At 42.7% G+C, this 18,605-nt stretch overlaps 1 protein-coding gene across 1 annotated transcript in view; it reads right to left on the bottom strand.

Annotated features, from left to right (window-relative positions):
• ADAMTS3 (ADAM metallopeptidase with thrombospondin type 1 motif 3) overlaps nucleotides 1–18,605 on the bottom strand; it is a 284,076-nt gene that overhangs the window by 172,778 nt on the left and 92,693 nt on the right. Inside the window, exon 4 of the mRNA XM_019493535.2 lies at nucleotides 9,019–9,175. Within this exon, the coding sequence (XP_019349080.1) occupies nucleotides 9,019–9,175 (157 nt within the window). The remainder of the gene's footprint in view (nucleotides 1–9,018; nucleotides 9,176–18,605) is intronic.

Raw genomic sequence — 18,605 nt, 5'->3', positions numbered from 1 at the left:
AGTGATGGGAAAAAACCTTTGAAAATAGTTTAAGAGACTTAGTCTGGGGGGGAAAAAACCCACAAAAGGCAGTTTGATTCAAGCAGTTGATGTATCTACATCATTCTCACAAGTTTGCAGGTATGCAATAATGTTCAGGGAGATTATTTCCAGGTTCAATAAGAGTGTTGATATTTACTTTTCTGCTCAGATTGTTCAAAAGGGAGTCAGGGCTAAGACCATACTGAAAATGAATTATATTATACAGCTGTAGGACAGGAAGCATACCTGATACAGAAAAATGGTTTAATGTGGAGGTAATTAATGATAGCTATAAATACAATGTAAAGTTAAGATTTGTTAAAGGGACACAGTTAAGACTGACAGACCTGCAGTTAAGCTTACAGGCCTTCTTCTGGCATGTATATGGACATGCAGGCTAGTGTATACAAATCACACAGCCCTCCTGGTGCTATATACTGCCAAACAAGAAGAAAATTGACTGACATAACCAAGATAACAGCATGACGACACATACTAGAAGCCAAAACAAACAGCACCCTGCCTGTAGGCAGCAGTACATCTTGAAGAGTATTTGGGATTTTTTCCATATTTCCAACCTCATTTTGGAGGAGATGATAGTGTTTTCTGTATCAAGGGAACTTTGTATCAAGTAACTGGGGGAGTGGATTATATGGTATTTCCAGGATACACATATTGTATTTTAAAAGTTGTTTATAATATTATGATGGGCAGGTCTCAAGTTTACCTTGACTTGCTAGAGTACAAAGATCCTTTTTAAAAATAGCACTTCTCTCAGGCTGCTGGCAGACATGAAGGCAATGGCAGATTGGGATCTGAGGAATTTTGTGCCCCATTCCCTGAATAACGAAACTGCCTGTCACACCATTCTAAAAATGGGGCATAAATTTCTTCAAACCCCAAATGTGTAACTGCCAGCTGCCAGTGGCATAGGGGTCACCTGCAGTTGCAGAAACTCCTTGCTCCCCAGATGCATCCTGTCCCCTGTGAATGTAGATGCATCCACAGGACAGACAACCAGCGGCTTCCCACTATCCAGGTACTGCTTCCACAGGCACCCTAAACATAAAGAAGCAGATATGCAGCTACGACTGCCAGCTCCACACTTGCTTTTGAAGTTCCAGGATGCCATGACCCCAGCATCACTTTCTTTTACCCTGGACTCACAGTGGCCCAGACCTTTAGAAAGCAGACATGTAGCTGGGAGCCCCAGAGTCTCACACACTTTTTTATGTTCCTGAGTGATGTAAGCCAGACAACAGGGAGAGGCTCCTCAATGTCAGGCTCACAGTGACCCCACAGTGCAATGCAGAATGGGGAAGCTTCCCATCCCCTGCTGCACAGCACTGATTTAAAAAGTTATCCAGCACAAACAGCAGTGGATGGGAAAGCTCCCTCATCCCCAGCCACTAGTGCAGGGAGGATCTTTAAATGCACAAGTGCAGCTGAGGATGAGAAAAGTTCCTCCATCCCCCACTGCATAACAGGCACCTCTTTAAACCAGTGTGTGCAGTAGGGCATGGAAGAAGTTCCTCCAACTCCAGCTGCTCAGGCAAGGTGGCTCTTTAAATGGGAGAGTGCAGCTGGGGAGAAGGAAAGCTCCTTTCACCCCCTGCTGCTTGTGTGGAGTGGCTCTTCAAACGGGTGCGTGCAGCCAGAGATGAGAGAAGCTCCCTTAGCCCCAGCTGAAGCTAAGCGTCCTCCAGGGACAGAGCAGGAGGCAGCCAGGTTTGGAATCCGGAGCTCCCCCAGCTCAATTCACCTGAGTTTTGGGATTTGGCACCAGGCAGCCCTAATCCTATTCAGATCCAGGGCTGTCTCCTGTCTGTTTTTGAGGATCAAACAGGTGAGGGCTTAATTTCTGATCCTGGAGATGCCCCATACACAAAGGCTTGCTGGGACCCAGCACCTTAAAAAGCCTAAAAAACTGAGAGATGCAGGGTAAGGCTCTTTGCAAAATGACATCATAAGTGGCAAAATATGATGCACAAAGATGTACATCATAAAAATAGGTCAGATTCTACAGTAGAAAGTCACACGGTGAGAGGAAAGATCTAAACTGGAAGGGACTGCACCATCCAAGAGACCTTATAAAAGTCTATAATCTAAAAATGTTCCTTACTGAGGTACCATATACCTCAAAGCATTCCATTAATGTACGTTATTGGAAACATCATGGAAGAGGGGTTTTAGTTTATTTTGCTAAAAGTGGACCAAAGCAGGGTGTGACCTGGAATCTACATAGCAAACAGCCCCTTCAAGATTCTCTTGTTCAGCCTGCCTCCATGGACTTTGTATATCCTGAATAGTGAATGCCACACTAGATTCTGCTGCGCATCACCTAGGCTCAAATCTGACTGGTAGACAGAAATGTTGTCTTTTCTCCCTCTTTATCCTCCAGAATCTAAGCTTGCATTTAATACAGAAATGAGCTCTCCAGCGGTTATGACTGACGAAGGAGTCTTGAAAACATAAGTTAAGCTGTACCTTATCTGAGGTCCCACATAAGGAGAAGCCAAATCCAAGAAGCCCCACCAAGGCTAGCAGGGCATCTCAAACTAGAACCAAGTTTGTGTGTCTTATTGGGACATAACAACCCCAGTAAGGGAAAGAACAGGAGCAGACAAAATATGGACCATGGGCTGGATCCAGCCTGCCAAATGATTATATTTGACCTGTGGCTGCTCTTCTGAAGAAGAACTCTATCCAGCCGATGGCTGCCCTGGCTTTTGGTGCCTAGCACCTTTCTGCTTTCCCTGTGTCTTAGCTGGCTACAGCAGCATCAGCCACTTGCCTACCCGGCCCAACCTGCCCTGTCCAACCCTCAGCCCCCAGCGTATGCTCCAAACTTGGGGGTGCTGAGCTCCAGGCCAGGCTTCTGCCCAGCAAGGCTGTCTGTGCACAGCTCCGGCCCCAAAGACATTCACCAGCCAGAAAGCCTGGCCCCCGGCAAGTCAAAGCTCAGGTAAGGTTCTCCCCACTGACAGGGGAGGAGGCGCAGGGGGAAGAGGGCCAGGAGCCATGGGTTATCCGGGCTCTGCCACACCAGGACCTGATAGGGGCATGGATGCTGCTAACATGGTGCTGCTCTGTGTACCCGTGCAATGCTTCGGGCTGTGCCATTCCAGCACAACTGGAGCAGATGGCATCACTCCTGCCTGACCCCAAGTCCCCGACATGTAGCTGGGTCAGGCATGTAGCTGGGTCAGGCATTAGCTGCACCCACATGGCCTAAAGTGGTGTGCAGGAACACAGCATGGCATTGGCCTGACCACATGCTGGGGACTCAGGGTGGGGAAGGAGGTGCAGAGAGAAGGGGGCCAGGAGCTACAGGCTATCACTATAGGCTATAGGCTATAGCTATAGGCTATCACTATAGGCTATAGGCTATTCATGCATCAGCAGATGCATGACAAATAGGTCCAGGGAGGTGATACTTCCCCTCTATCGGGCGCTGGTCAGACCGCAGTTGGAGTACTGCGTGCAATTCTGGGTGCCGCAATTCAAGAGGGATGCGGATAACCTGGGGAGGGTCCAGAGAAGGGCCACTCGTATGGTTAAGGGCCTACAGACCAAGCCCCACGAGGAGAGACTAGAGAAACTGAATCTTTTCAGCCTCCGCAAGAGAAGGTTGAGAGGCGACCTTCTGGCCGCCTATAAGTTCATCACGGGGGCACAGAAGGGAATTGGTAAGTATTTATTTACCAAGGCGCCCCCAGGGGTTACAAGAAATAATGGCCACAAGCTAGCAGAGAGCAGATTTAGATTGGACATTAGGAAGAACTTCTTCACAGTTCGAGTGGCCAGGGTCTGGAACGGGCTCCCAAGGGAGGTGGTGCTCTCCCCTACCCTGGGGGTCTTCAAGAGGAGGTTAGATGAGCATCTAGCTGGGGTCATCTAGACCCAGCACTCTTTCCTGCTTATGCAGGGGGTCGGACTCGATGATCTATTGAGGTCCCTTCCGACCCTAACATCTATGAATCTATGAATCACAGGGCCCCGATGGGCCTGTGCTGCTCTGTGTTCCCTTCTTCTTCCTGTACCCCCTCCCCTGCCCTGAGTCCCCAGCATGTAGCCAGGTCAGGCCCTCCAACCCAAATAATTGCCCACCCCTAGGAAAGAAAGTATAAGGCATGAGTCTAGCACAGGCCATGAGTTTCTGGGCCCCACAGAGGAGAAGCTAAGATCAAGAAACCCAGAAAGCATGCATGCTACAGCTTTGACTGTCTGCCCATGCAGTCTACTGTGAGCTGCATTTCATGAGGATGGAGGCTGAAAGAGTACCCCCATACTTGACTCTTACATAAGCTCTCTCTTGCATAGCTGCCCTATGTACTTCCCCTCTACTTCCTAAGCGAGGTTTCTATCCTTCCCCAGCTGGGCACTGTGGGATATTATTATTATGTTCTTAATATAAGCAGGAAAATCCCATAGGTTTGGAGAAGAGGAAGGCACTGGTTTACCTTGGCTGACTGATAGGCAGCTAAAGTAATCTTAGTTCAAGTACCTAGAAAGCAGCATTGCTATCACTAAGCAGGTAGGGGAGGAGACCTGCAACACCCCCTCCCCTTCTCCCCCTTCCCTGAAGGCCCGTCATTGGAAGGCATCTTTTCTAGACTGCTTAAAGCAGAGGTATCTTCATCCTTATTCCCATTATTTTCCCTCTGTAGCAGCATCATGGAGTGTACAACAAGCTTGTATAAGTTGTGCATGGATAAAGTCCAGGGTCCCAAGAGTGCCCTTTAGAGAAGGAGATGCTGGACTTCTTGCCATACATTCGCCCAATCAAAGCCAAAAGCTCCATGTCCTGCTCCATCTTCAAGTAAGCACCGAGTCTTGACCATCGTCAGACTGAGTCAGCAAGGCTTGTAAATGACTCAAAAGGAAAAAATATACCACTGATACCACTGCTGCAGCATAGACCAACCTATGAATCAGTGTTGTTCAATCATGGAACACCACTGTCTATGGGATAATGTAGATAGCCATGCCAATTTTTATTAGGCCAACTCAAGTACCTGACGCAGTCTGGCCATGGCAGCCCAGGACTCAGCTGAGAAGGAAGGTAAATGAAGACACAAAGTTCAAGGTTGCTATAGCTAGGCTACTTCCAATATGTAAGCTAGCCTAGGCATCTCTGCATCATACTGTAGTTTGCTACACGGAAATAGACTTCAGAAAGATTTAGTAGGGACTAGACTGGATTAGACAAAATCCTTTGAAATCTTTTAGAGAAAGAAACCATCAAACAGCAATCGTTTATCTCTAGGAGGACTAGCTGTGCAGCTAAAAAAACACTGCAAGAATAATCACTCGTAGGGTAGATAAAAATCAACAATTTCTTTTAATAAAAAATATCAGATTTTTTTATTTATATCTGATTTTTTAATTATGTTTGTTTGTTAAGATGCATTTTTTTAAAATAAACCTATATAAAAATAGTTTTAATTTAAAATTTGTTGAAGCTCAAAGATACGATCATGGAATAGGGGTTATAATTTCTAATTATATACTATAATAACACGAGACAATATATCCATGTAACCTTTATATTCATATACATGAGACAATATATTTATGTAACCTTTTTAGTAAAGTTTTATAAATAGGTCACAACAGGCCATGGACTATATTACAGGCCCAATCTTATGGGGTTCCCAGAGGCTCCTCTGTAGGTTAGTAAAGATTAAAGAACACCAGTCTATCAAATGGGACTCAGTGCTCAGTCTAAAAGATCCCATTAAGCATCTCTGTGATGCTTAGTTCCAGTTCTCAAACTGTGGATTTGGGTCTCCATAGATAACATCCTTGTTAACAGTAGTATATGGAGATGAGAGATAACAGACGTGACTACCTACCAGTCAGCCCTATTGTCTCTCTGCAAGTTTGTGTACACACAGTCAAGCCCATACCTCTCTCTAAAAGTGGAAAGTTTCAAGAAGTTAAATGAAGAGAGGATTGTTGGGGGTGGAGTAGATCTCGGCAAGGAGGAAGAGTCTGGCAATAAATGCAAGGAGAGAGGAGCAGTAGAAACAAAAGACAAACATTTTGAGCAGAATATTCCAGGAGTCTTGAGGGATAAATTTCTGAGTATAGCCTCTCCATTGATTTGAGTTCTAGTGCGGGAACGGTATAGTAGAAGAGAAAACCTATCACGGTAGCAGGTTTGCTAGGCCATAAAAGAGACCCTGTTTGGGAATATTTCAATGAAGTTCCTCTACCTGTGGGTAAGACAGGCATAAATACAAAATGCAAGCAGTGCAACAAAGAAATGCAAGGCATGGTGGGCCTGAATGAAATGAAAAGTGCTCCTTCTCAGGAGGAAGCTGCTTTAACGATGATGAATGGAACGTGTCTGAACATGCAGGATCTCCAGGTTAGTGAAGTTTCTAATTTCATATTTCTTTCTTAAGGATTGCTTGTCTTCCCTGTCCATCTCTTTTGGTTGGGTTTCTGGACTACTTGAATGCTCATAAAAATATTTGAGCAAAAATATAACTGTTACTTAATTGAACTATCATATTTTTAATGCAGTTGTGAGATAAAATAATGGCTGAAATAGGCAGATCTTCCTTTTACAGTTTCACCTTGAAAGTAGTATTGAGTGAAATGAGTAATACAGTACTATAGTGACTGCATTGACTTCTTTTGTTCAGAAGGCTCCATCCTCAACATACAGGATTCTGATTATCCATCGTCAACATCATCATCACTGTCTACAGTTTCAGAGTTACCTGCTAATGATACCAGTGTTCCAGTCAAATGTATGTGACATAGTATATCAGTGGCAATGTATAGGGTGTGCACCCCCTAACAGGCCGCGCTCTCTGCTTAGGTGATGCGGGGGGGGGGGGCGAGAGCGCTGGTATCCCCCCTGCGAGCGCCAGCCAGGGACTGAGAACACCGCGGCCGCTTCCCAGTCACTGAGATTGGCCTTGGGGGGATCCTCCCCCCAGTCAGCAGGAGGGGGGCACATGCCCCACTTGACTAAGGTGGCACCAGTGCCCATGTAGTATGATGTAGTATATAACCTGTGTAGCAAAAAGAAAAAAAAATATCCATCATCCAGAAACAACCATATATAAGTTTGTAATAAGAACCGGTGGATTACAGCAAGAGGTAGTTGATGAAAAAAAATGTTTGGTTTGTAACAAACTCTCCCTTCCATATGGTTGAGAACATATATTTCATTGACATGGTTCAGTCATTACGACCAGGATACAGTCACTCAACAGAGAAGATATAGCAGGAAAACTGCTGGATAAAGTGTATGAGAAAGAAATTGAACAGTGTGCAAATAGTCTAGAGGGGAAAATTGGTAACCTGAGTGTTGATGGGTGGAGCAATGTCCACAATGATCCAGGAAAATGTGCTTGTGTGACAACAGAAGAAGGGACTGTCTATCTTACAGGAACAATTGATACATCAAGAAATGCACACACAGCACAATTCTTACAAGAAGAAGCAGTAAAAGCTATAACAAACTGAAACAAAATTCAAATGTCTAGTACATAACTTTGTCACAGACAATGCTTCAAATGTATTGATGAGAAAAAATCTAGAAGAAAGTGAAGAAAGCCCCAAGCTAATAACATATGGCTGCAGCACTCATTTGATTCACCTCTTAGCCAAAGACTTCAGTGTTCTAGAAATAAAGGCTAATGTTGCTGAAATTGCAAAATACTTCTGTAACAACCACTTTGCAGCAGCTGCTCTAAAGAAAGGAGGAACCAAACTAACTCTCCCACAAGATATGCAATGTGGACTGTTTTAAGTGATATATTGAGAACTGGCCTAATCTGATGTCAATTTGTGAACAAAATCATGACAAAATAGATGGAACCATCATAGCCAAAGTTCTCAACATTGGGCTAAAGAGAAATGTAGAATCTATACCGATTATCCTGAAGCCTAGTAGGTAGGGAGAAAAAGCAGAGCACTGAACACAAACAGATTTGTTCCCCTCCCCTGTAACACATGAAAATGTCCATCTCTTGAAGATTTCAAAAGGGGCTATTTGAGACCACCCTATGCCCAACTGTCCCCATGTATGCATATATCATTATAGAAAGTTCAATAGAATGGAGATCCTTGACTTTTACCACACCGTGATAAAGTCCAAAACATAAAATATTCAGGCTCTGCACCTCCTTTCTAATTATCATAGAGACAATCCCTGAATCCTGCTGTCTATACCCAGGTTTGGATGACTCACTAATATCACAAGAAGTTTTTTGCTGCCTTTGGGAGATGAGGGGAGAAGCTTTTTCAGAATCAGCCAGCCTGTGTTGAGTGTTTCCAGTTTTATTTGAAAAAAGTTGTTTGTTCGTCAGAATTTTGACAACTCAATCATTTGCAAAAAAGAAGAAAAAAAACCATCTAAGGTCTAACAGATAAGACTGCAAAGTAATTATTTTCAAATGGACCGACCACATTGGCTTTAAAACAGAGGGCAACTCTTGGCTACATTAATGCACACCCTATCAGACAATTATTTTGAATTGCGATCATTAAAGTCACTACAGTAAAAGTCTTAGCCATTTCCACATTATCACTGGGAAGAGAAACCAACCCAAAAGATTTATAGATTATTTCACCATAATAATGGTGTTTTTATGTAACACTCACATGAGCAGGCATTTCTGTTTCCATATCTCACAATTCTGTACCCAATTATGAAAAGCACAATCCTGCTACCACAGATATTAATAGGAGTTTGCAACTGACTTTAAGGAGAATAGGACACGGCTTCTGAAAAAGCCAATCATATTGCAACATTCCTAAAAATAACAAAATTATATGGCCAACTTCTGCTCTAGCACATACAACAACTGCTATTAGAAAAAATATATACCTTTATTTGATGGGGGACTTCAGCAAAACATTCAAAACTCTTTATGTTTCAACCACCTTAGTTAAAACATCCTTTTTCAAAAACTAATATATGTTAAAGCTATCTGAAATAGCTTCCTAAACCACCGTAGACATCTGCAGTACCTTCTGTTTGGAAGTCTTGAAGCACATCAGTGGAATCTTGTGTTACAGCTGATCTCCTGTAGACCACATGAATTCTGCCCTTCTCTTCCTCCATTTGCTTGCCTTTTTCCAAAGGTTCGATGAAATATTCATCCTTATCAGTTCTTATCATTCCAGCCTGGTAAGGAGGGAGGAAAGGAAGAGCACAACAAATGTTAAAAAATATTTTTTTCTGGCTTGACACATTTATAAAGCTTCCACTGACATTGAAGATATGTGAAATATACACCATTCAGCCACTGACCAAAATTGACAGGGTAACGTACTGCAAAATAAATATTTTGTTGGATTAATTTGTTTGTGTGTTTGTTTGGATACAGAATATTTCTAGGCTTTGAGAATTCTGACCTGTGATTTTCACAGGTGTAGCAGTCACGTAAGGACATCTATTTTACTGCAGTATAGTCACCATATAACCTATGGCAGAAAAACCACATGCCTGTCAGCTCCATAATGACTATCCATATAGGTGAGCAGTTCAGTCAAGCCTCTTTTCCCTGTACCTCTCTCCTGCAAAGGCTACAAATTGGATTTACAGACACAAGGGTCATGTCTATATGAGACGCTACTGCACAGCGGTTATTGAGCATTTATTTAGTACTTGTCTAAACAAGTACTAAATAAATGCTCAATGCCAACGAAAGCCTTTTTTGTGACACTACTGCGCAGTAGCAGCGCATCACGGTTTTTGCGACATGATGCAACTGCACAGTAGTATTAGACTACTGTGCAATCAGCTTCTCATGTACACATGCCTAAGGCTTACTTTTCAGCTCCTACTGGCAGTTGTACCTACTCAGAATGAATTCAATGTAATAAGTTATATAAGTATAAAATGGATGTAAGTGAGATGAGAATCAGGTTCATGATCAATCAGGAAAAGAGCCCAACACTGACAGCTGATTGTAAATCTCAGCAGGCAATGGTGAGAGAATTCAAGCAATGTAATCAAAGAAAATCATCTTTAAGAATGCCCTCATCTAAGCTCTTGAGTTCTGAAATCATTTTCAGGTCAGAGCATAATAAGCATATATTCTCTTTGAGAAAGCCTGAGATGCAGTGAATATGCAGGAGAAAAAAAAATGGTAAGCAGAATATTTGTAGATATTAGTGAAAGAGCATTGGGATGTTATAGTCTGAGCAATCTACTAGAGAGCTTCAAAAGGCATAAAAAGATATAATAAACTATGACACCCTATATAAAACATACCTTCAAAGTGAAATGACAAAGAGAAACAAGAGCTTTGCACCTGACCCTCTGTTGAAATGGTTTCCCAGTTCTCTCCCTATCTATACAATACAATTAGTCCCTTGATCTAAAAAGTATGTGTACACTGTGTAGTTATACACAAATGTGAGAATGCTGCTCAAGTCGCATACACTCTTCGTCTACAGGCTGGGCACCATCTCCTCTCCCTGCAGAATTTTACACAGCCCCCTCTCCATGTAGTCTGAATCTGCTGCAAGAAAGAAGCTAAATTAGTTTGTGGGGAGGCGGCATGACTAATGAGCAAAAATTATCCAGACCTGGGACACAGCCTTGAGCGCCCATTTCTAGACAGTTTATCCAGTGTGCCCAAGAGTTGCTGAAGCTGGTGTGTATGTGTATGAAGAGGAAATCCCTTGCAATGGCAAAAATTATTTCTGCAAGCATCGCCTCCAATTTGTAAAGCTTTACAGTCCATTAGCACAGTAGTCAGTTAAGTACAGAGAATGAACCAGCAAGTAAACAGAATGTTAATTCCCATTGAAGGAATAAAATGCAGCCAGACTACGATTAGGGGTAACCAAAGTCACAGAGTTATGCACTGCAACTGCTGTACTAAGGTACCACAGAGGAAAGGTAGCATTTTAAAAAATGTAAAACAAAAGGTTTGATTCTGGCTAACTCTAGAATAGGGACTACCAAAGGGGAAAAGATTTGTAAAATACATTCATCTGACAAAGCATTTCAAACTCACACTTCGCATAAACAAGCTTCTTGTTTTTTGATGCAATATCCTTTGAGGTGCATACAGGTTCTTCTCTTTCCAGAAAGCAAAGAAATTCAGTACCAGATTATTGTTAGTGTTTCATTATAACAGAGGATTTAAATGTGTGCAAGCCATTAACTGCAAAGTTATAGTTCTTACTGTAACTACACTGCACATATTTGATTCCATATACAGTATAAGGTACAGAATGAGAGAGAGAGTCTCACGAGTGCTAAACTTTTACAATTGGGTCCAGATTTTCTAATTGCTTTGGTGTATTGAATGCTGAGCTCTTTTAAAAATCTAGTCATTGGTTTAATGCTAGGCAGAAGGGGCCAAGCAAGGTAAAAGGACTCTAAAAGGGCCCACTTCTAGCCAGAGATCTCAGGCTTTGGGAGTGGTAGGTACAGGAGATTGTCTAGCCTGCAGCATTTCTGGATCTCAGGGTGCTGAAGTTAAAGTCCCAAGAGCTGTGTGAATTACTCAGGGGACCTCTCCAGCTCAAGATTAGAAAGGCCCAAAAGATGACCTCTCCATACCTGGTATGCTGACATACGTAGGGACAGTTATATTTACAATGTATAACAAAAGCTTTGAATTTCTTAGAATTTTGCAATTAAAAGCTCTGAATCTTAACAACATTATGTAGTGCATATTCCTTTTTCGAATAAATAGAAAAAAAAGTTATATCAGTGCAGTCTAAAGATAGTTTGTAGTCTGATTTACAAAGGTATAATTCTGGAATTTACTGAATGGGGAGTATCTTTTTAAGTAGTTTTATTCTAATCATAAGAACATAAAACACACTGGATAGCCTACTTAGTTACCACTACTATGCATTGAAATTAACAGGTTTGCCTTCAAACAGAAGAGGCTCCAGTGTAATAGATGAAGAGTCCTATTGATTAATATCCAATGGGACTACTTCACTTCCAGGAGTAAGAGCTATGTCCAGCAGTTTTAGGAATCGGCTCTAACTTCTAAAGTACTGAAGGAAAACATCTGAAGAAAAAAACCAGTGGGAGTTATTCAACTGCTATCATCAGTGCTAGTCAATAAAAACTGACCTGAAGTATCCACACTTTCCAACAATAATTCATACTGAGGTACAAAGGCATCCTGATTTCATTTCCTCTTAAAGATGAATTCAGTTTCCAAAATGTTTTACTGCATGAAGAGTATTTACTTCAGTTTATAAGATTCAAGAGCCAAACCACATGTTTTGCCTGCATCATTCTTAGAGTTTCTTTTAATTGAAATACCCCAAATGTATGACTAAGTTTACTGAAATAATAAAAGTCATCTGTTACCATTATTTAGCCATTTTAGTTAATACATTTCTTAAATGTTAGCTAAATTATATAACGGTAAAGGTTACCACTTAAGTTATGTTATGTTTTACTTGTGCAAGTGGCAGTAATCATTGTGATTTTTTGGTTGCAATAAGTTGAGCTAACATCACACAATCATTCAATTCTTCCTTTTTATAATGGGGTAAAACAACATTATTAGATTGGGAATGAACAAGTCCCTTTGCATGTTAATGGCCTATTTTCTTGCCATTTTTCTAGGCAAATGTGAGTTTGGACCTACAGTTGCTATGTTACTGATGTAAGACCTTATTTTGGCATGGGGATTTTGTTCAAATAACCCATTTTCTACAAAGCTGTTTGCCTATGACTTAAAAGTAGCTGTGTCCAAAGGCAGTGTTGTAGTCCAGAAGCTTAGGTTGGCTTCAATTTCTAGCTTTAATTCATGTGGGTTTTTTTCTTTTATGTGTTAAGTCTACAAAGAATAAAGAAGACCACAGTTATGTTATTCATAATGGGTGTGCCTTTCTGCAAAAGGAATGAGAATAGCCAGCAAGAATCAAGGACTATTTCACCTTTATTTTTGTAAGTACTAACAGTAAAGCAATTTATGAACAGACCTACCAAAAAAAAACCTTTAAACCTCCAAATCATTTACTATACCTCAAAGTCTCTTCTTAACTCTAAAGGGAAAATAATAACAACATTGCGGGTGGGGGGGGGGGGTGAGGGAAAGGGAACATTCTTTAAGAGTCTAATTACTCTAAAGTTAATAATATCCACAGCAAACATTCAATTTCACATAACTATGCTAAATTAATCACATAGTTCAAAAGCTGAAATACAAGCTTAAAACAATAAAAACAAAGCAGGAAAATGTCATTGATTCAGGATGACTTGCCATGCAAACATATCTCACAAACAGAACAACCTTTAAATCTATAAAGCATATTCTACTCTGGCTTCAGTATTATCTGGCACAAACACTGTAGCACAAATCAGACTTTTCCATAGTAGTCTCCTAGCCTAGACTTGCATCCGGATTGCAAACAGATAGTTAATACAGTGATCTTGATTTAGTTATTAATGCAATCTGAATCAATGACAGTGTTTGTAAATAAACATTTCCCGGCATTTAAAAACATCCTATTGATGCACTCCTAATTTTCTAGTTAATGTTGAATGACAAAGACTGAGCAACTAGACTGGGTAGCAATAACTGTAGAAATTAGTAAACCTTACATACATTTCTGGCCTAGGCTTCTGCTTGCATGGTCACCAACTGAAATAAAACTCAGTTATGTCAGAGTGTTTATAAATGGATAAAGCTATTCAACTCCCATTCACTTACTCAAACCTGACCCTGGCCAGTAATGAGTGAGAGTTATTTCCCATTTACCTGCCTATGAAAAAGGAGTTCAGTTGCACAGTTCCATATCAAAAACCCTGTTTGAACTCAGCCACCAAGAAGGGCACAGTGGAAATGCAGTTTGTTAAAGGTGACTCACAATAGATCTGAAGGAGCATGAGTCCTTGCTCAGCCAACCAAGGTATAAACTGGGACACAATCATTCAGGCGGAGGAGTCAGAGGCAGACATATGTGATGCAATGATTCCATATCATTTAGCATACAGTTGGCTACAGAAACTGGAATGCCTTCATTATCTTAGACCACTAAGCCACAAGGCTCAAGTAGACCTCTAAGCTATTAGCACCAGCACACTTGCCAGCTGTCTCTGCAGAGGCCAAGAACTTCACCACCAGCGCTCCACCCAGAGATGGTTTGAGATGCACAGATGCTGTCTTTAGGGAAAGAAACACTCCTGCTGCTCATGCTATTCAAGTCCTCCCACTCCATTGGGTTTTAATTCACTTTTAAGAACTCGTCGGTTTTAATTCAAATGGAGCCATGTGAAGGAATAGGTCGGCCTGCCCTGCAGAGGGAAAGAGCCTGCAGAGAGAGTTTATGCCAGTATGGACACCGTTGGCCATGAGGGCGAGTGAAGCTGCTTTGGAGGCAGCCCTCTTTGTAGTGGGAGGAGTGATGTAACCCCAGCAGGATTTGAATGACAGATTTTAGCAAAAGCCCGGGGAGAGTCCCGGCCTGGGAATGGCTGAGAGGCTCGCTTAAAAGAGGGGATCAGTTTTCCCGGGGAGGAGAACAAAGGGGAGAGAGGGTGAGAGCCAGGCTGGAGACCGGGAAAAGGATCTCCCCACAGCTGCCCCTCCAAAAGCCCCTGCAGAAAGAGCAGCAAGAGGCTGCACCGAGAGCACTGTACTGTGTCCGTTCTCCTTGCTTTCCCCTGGGAGCCGAGAGGAGCTGCCTGTCAGGAGACTCCAAGCCTGGAAAGACCCTCCTGCAAGTCCCTGTGTGGCAGGGTTAGCACAGCAGAGGAGGGGGACGCAGGGCCAGGGGGAGACTGCCCTGGTGTTTCCCCGTGAGTGAGAAGGCCCCGGGGAGGGAGCCCTGGGCTAGAGGGGCAGGGACTGCTCCAGCCACCAGAAGCCCCAGGGCAGGCAGGGCTCAGGAAGGGGCTACATTTGCCGGGTGCTGTGAGGCTGTGCTGGGCAGGGGAAGTGCTGCAGCCCAGACACTGCTCCCTGCTGAGCCAGGGTAGGGGTCTGGGCAGGAATCAGCTCTCTTGCAGGGACTGCAGGGGAGAAGCCACCACCTGCTGCACGAGACCCCTGGAGCTTGAAGAGGGACGCCAGCAACAGCCCATGGCTCTTGTGCAGGGACACAGACACAGCCTGCTTTCTGAGACACCCCGCCAGGGGCAGTGCACACAGGGTCTTCAGTACACCGTGTGCAAGTTATAGACTGTGTAAATAAGTTCTTGATGCTTTATTAGTTGGAGTATCAATGTATTTATTTATTGGTTTCTCATTTATTGTGGGTAATTTGTATACCTTCCCCTAGTGTAATGTGTATCCAAGAAGCATTAACCCTTAAGCCACCATCGCCAGGTCATGTGGTGCAACATTTGTTTTATTGCATTGGTTATGTTGCCTTGTAAATAATTAAATCCTGGAAGTAGATTTATAATGGTCTGCAAGGTTCTTTGATTGTAAGGGGAGGCTCTTCACTCAGGGACCCTGCAGCAGCTACCCGGGGAGCTGAGCAGGACCACTGGCTACTAGGTACCCCAGGATCCCCACTGTTCAGGTGAAGGCGTGGGTAGCGTCATGCCCAGGGTTACACATTTTTAAGAACACCTCAAAAAGGAGTTATAAGCACATTCGAAGCATTACAGCCATGTCTTATACTAGCTTACTCTTGGATTGCAAGTCTGCCGTGTTTATCGGAATGCCCCCTCCCTGCACCAACACAAAAGGGCTTGCAACCTCTCAAAAGCAATCATTGTCTTAAGACTTACAGACCCATTATGATGGTACTTCAGCCTGCTTGCATGTTAGCAGCAGAACGAGACTGGTCAGCCACAGGCAACATGGAAACACCCCATCACTGAAATCCCTGTTTCATCTGAAACATCCTCAAACCAGGAGGCACGCTCAGCCCAACCTCCCTGTGGCAGAACCTTTCTGAAGGAAATCCCCTCAAAACATTTTGGGTATTTTTACTCCAAGAGTCACTCTAATTAAAGCATCCAGAGTGTCTTGTATATCAGCATCCCACTTCAAAATGGTGGCAGGGGAGCTTGATCTAAAGCTTGTCAAATGAAACACAGAGATGCTGATAGATGAGATATGCAGGCTGGCTGAAGCGTGCTAATTAGCATGCTCCAGCAGACTTGATTAATTTTAATCAAGTCTGCTCTGACGCGCTGCAGCCTCCTGGCTCGTGTACAGGCACCCTTTGTCTATATCCTAATAGTTCCTCTAAATAGTTTGCCTAACTCCAAAGTGTAATACTTCATTTTCCATTAGGGGAGTTTACTCTGGAGACAGCAGCAGTTAGAGCTGGTGCTACAAAGCCCTTTGGCTTTGTAGCAACCTTGAGCTTTATGTGCCCTTTGGCACAAGGAAAGATCTGTGTCTACTCCTTCCCCTTGTATTAAGCATCTTCTTGAGGAAACTCAACTTTCTTTCTGGCAGCAGGAAGCCTCACCCTCCTGATCCAATCCAAGCAGGGGTCACCTCAGCCAACCTTCCCTCTGACAGGAAAGGAACCAGGCAGAACTGTCAATGCCAGGGCCTGGCAGGATTGCATGCGTGTGGGTGTGCATGTGATGACACTACAGTATTTAAGACTGAACTTGGTTCTGCTGAACACTTGCTAGGATTTGACAGTCCAATATAAACAGGAGTTTCTGAAAGGAGTATCTTCTGCTGGGTCAGCTAATGGAGCTGGTCCTCTGGAAGGCTACCAGATTACATGAAAACCAGGACAAAGAGTTTTCAGTGTGATCAGACAAGTTTTTCCTCAAAAAATTATTTCTGGAGCTCTCTGATATCTGTTGCCCTGTTCAAGGCCCACATAGAGCCCTAACAGAACTACTTATTGGACTCTATTCTGTGTGGAAAACCTAATTAAAAAGGAGGAAACTGATGCACAAAGACTATATGCATACTAAATCTAGTGAAAATTCTGCAGTGCTAATAAGGCACTGAAGTTCTGTAATGCTTTGACAGCTTGCTAAGACAAAAGGAGGTAAACTATATACCTCATGTGCTTACACTTACACAAATGGTGCTCGTGCCATAGAAAAGCCTAAAATGGGTCCACTACAGTAGAGCCTTTAGCATTGATCACAACAACCCTGACAAGTTTCTTCTTCGTCAGGATGTGATATGTAGCACCAGCATCTGTGTTACCCATTTCTCTATTGCTTTTCCTCCCTCACCTGATCTTTTTAGCTATGCATTTTCAGGCACTTTTCCCCTTTGTGCTCAGCAAGTATTCAAGAGTCTCATCACGTCACTGCAAATCAGAAGATACTGCACACAGCAAGTTTGGATTCCATTTGTCTGCCCATTATTCTTTTGGCATATTCTCCAATGCTGTCTTCATGATGAAACTCCAGCCAAACTACTCTATGTCCTGAACATCAAGGAACATGCAATTATTAAAAGATCAAAGTTCCATAAAAAGTGTCAATCTTTGAAACAGCAAAGCAAAGCAGAGGGCCAGAGAGGAATGATCTGACACACTACAGGTATTTCTATCTACTTGAATTCCCAGTCTTCACCATTCATGTTGGGCTCCTCATGCCAATCCCTCTTGGAAGGCATGCTGCAAGCTGTCACAGCCATCCATGCACACATTCACCCATGCAAGTCCTACAGTTCTGATTCTCCATAAAATGGAAAAAAAAAATGGATCAATAAAGGAAACCTACAGTTTTCTAAACAGATAGGAGAAAGGAGTTATATAGTCCACCCTTAAAACAGTCATTGCATTTTCAATTGGATCAATACTGAAAACTGCATTTCAATGCAGAGCATTTCTTAACTCTTAGCCAGTAAAAAAAAAAGCAAGTAGGTGCTTACAGCCCATTTTAAAAGACTCAGCTGGAAAAAAAGCAATGCAGTGGATTTTCAAGGAAGTAATGGAAAATGTTATCCACAGAATCATACTTATGCGCAAATACAGTACAGTCTAATAACTTAGAACATTAAACATTTTACTATTTTCCTTGCAAATTAAATGAAATCTTAAAGTGTACAATAGTTCCATCCAGCAAATATAAAACGGCCTACATTGCCATATATCGGCCTATATTGCCATAGCGACGTGCTACGGTGGCATAGTGATCGTGTGAGTCTGCACATGACTGGAAGCTATTTTGCCGTAGCAGCACACTCCCCCATTAGTGCAGCGCTACAGCAAAGTAACGGCTAAAACTAACCATGTGCCACACACACGGCGCAGTACAAGCAGTTACTGCGCTGTAGGGTGATGTGTAGATCTGCCCATTATGTAATTTCAAGTTGTGGTTCCAGGAAGGTGGCCTCATTATAATAATTTTCAATAATACCTAAAATATAAAAACAAGATTATAACAAAACTATTAGAAGTGCAATGAAGAACCCTTTGTAACCCATGCCAAAGTCAAATGGGTAGAGCCTGGAAATAAATTAGTCTCTTACCAGTGATGCTTCACAATAAGATACAATTCAGGAGATCTGGATTTCATTTCTAGTTCTCGTATAATCTGTGACTGACTATGATCAAATCTTCTGTGCCCCAGTTGTCCAACTGTAAAGCAGTTCAATTGTCCCCAGGCACAAAACAGCACTTCACGGACGAGCTAGTGCCTGCCTCTTTTCTGCATTGTCTACTACCTGTGTTGTTACATGGCA

The sequence above is a fragment of the Alligator mississippiensis genome, chromosome 2, assembly GCF_030867095.1.
Source record: "Alligator mississippiensis isolate rAllMis1 chromosome 2, rAllMis1, whole genome shotgun sequence".
NCBI lineage: Eukaryota > Metazoa > Chordata > Crocodylia > Alligatoridae > Alligator > Alligator mississippiensis.
Note: the sequence above shows the minus strand (reverse complement) of the source record. Positions and strands in the feature narration are given on the sequence as shown.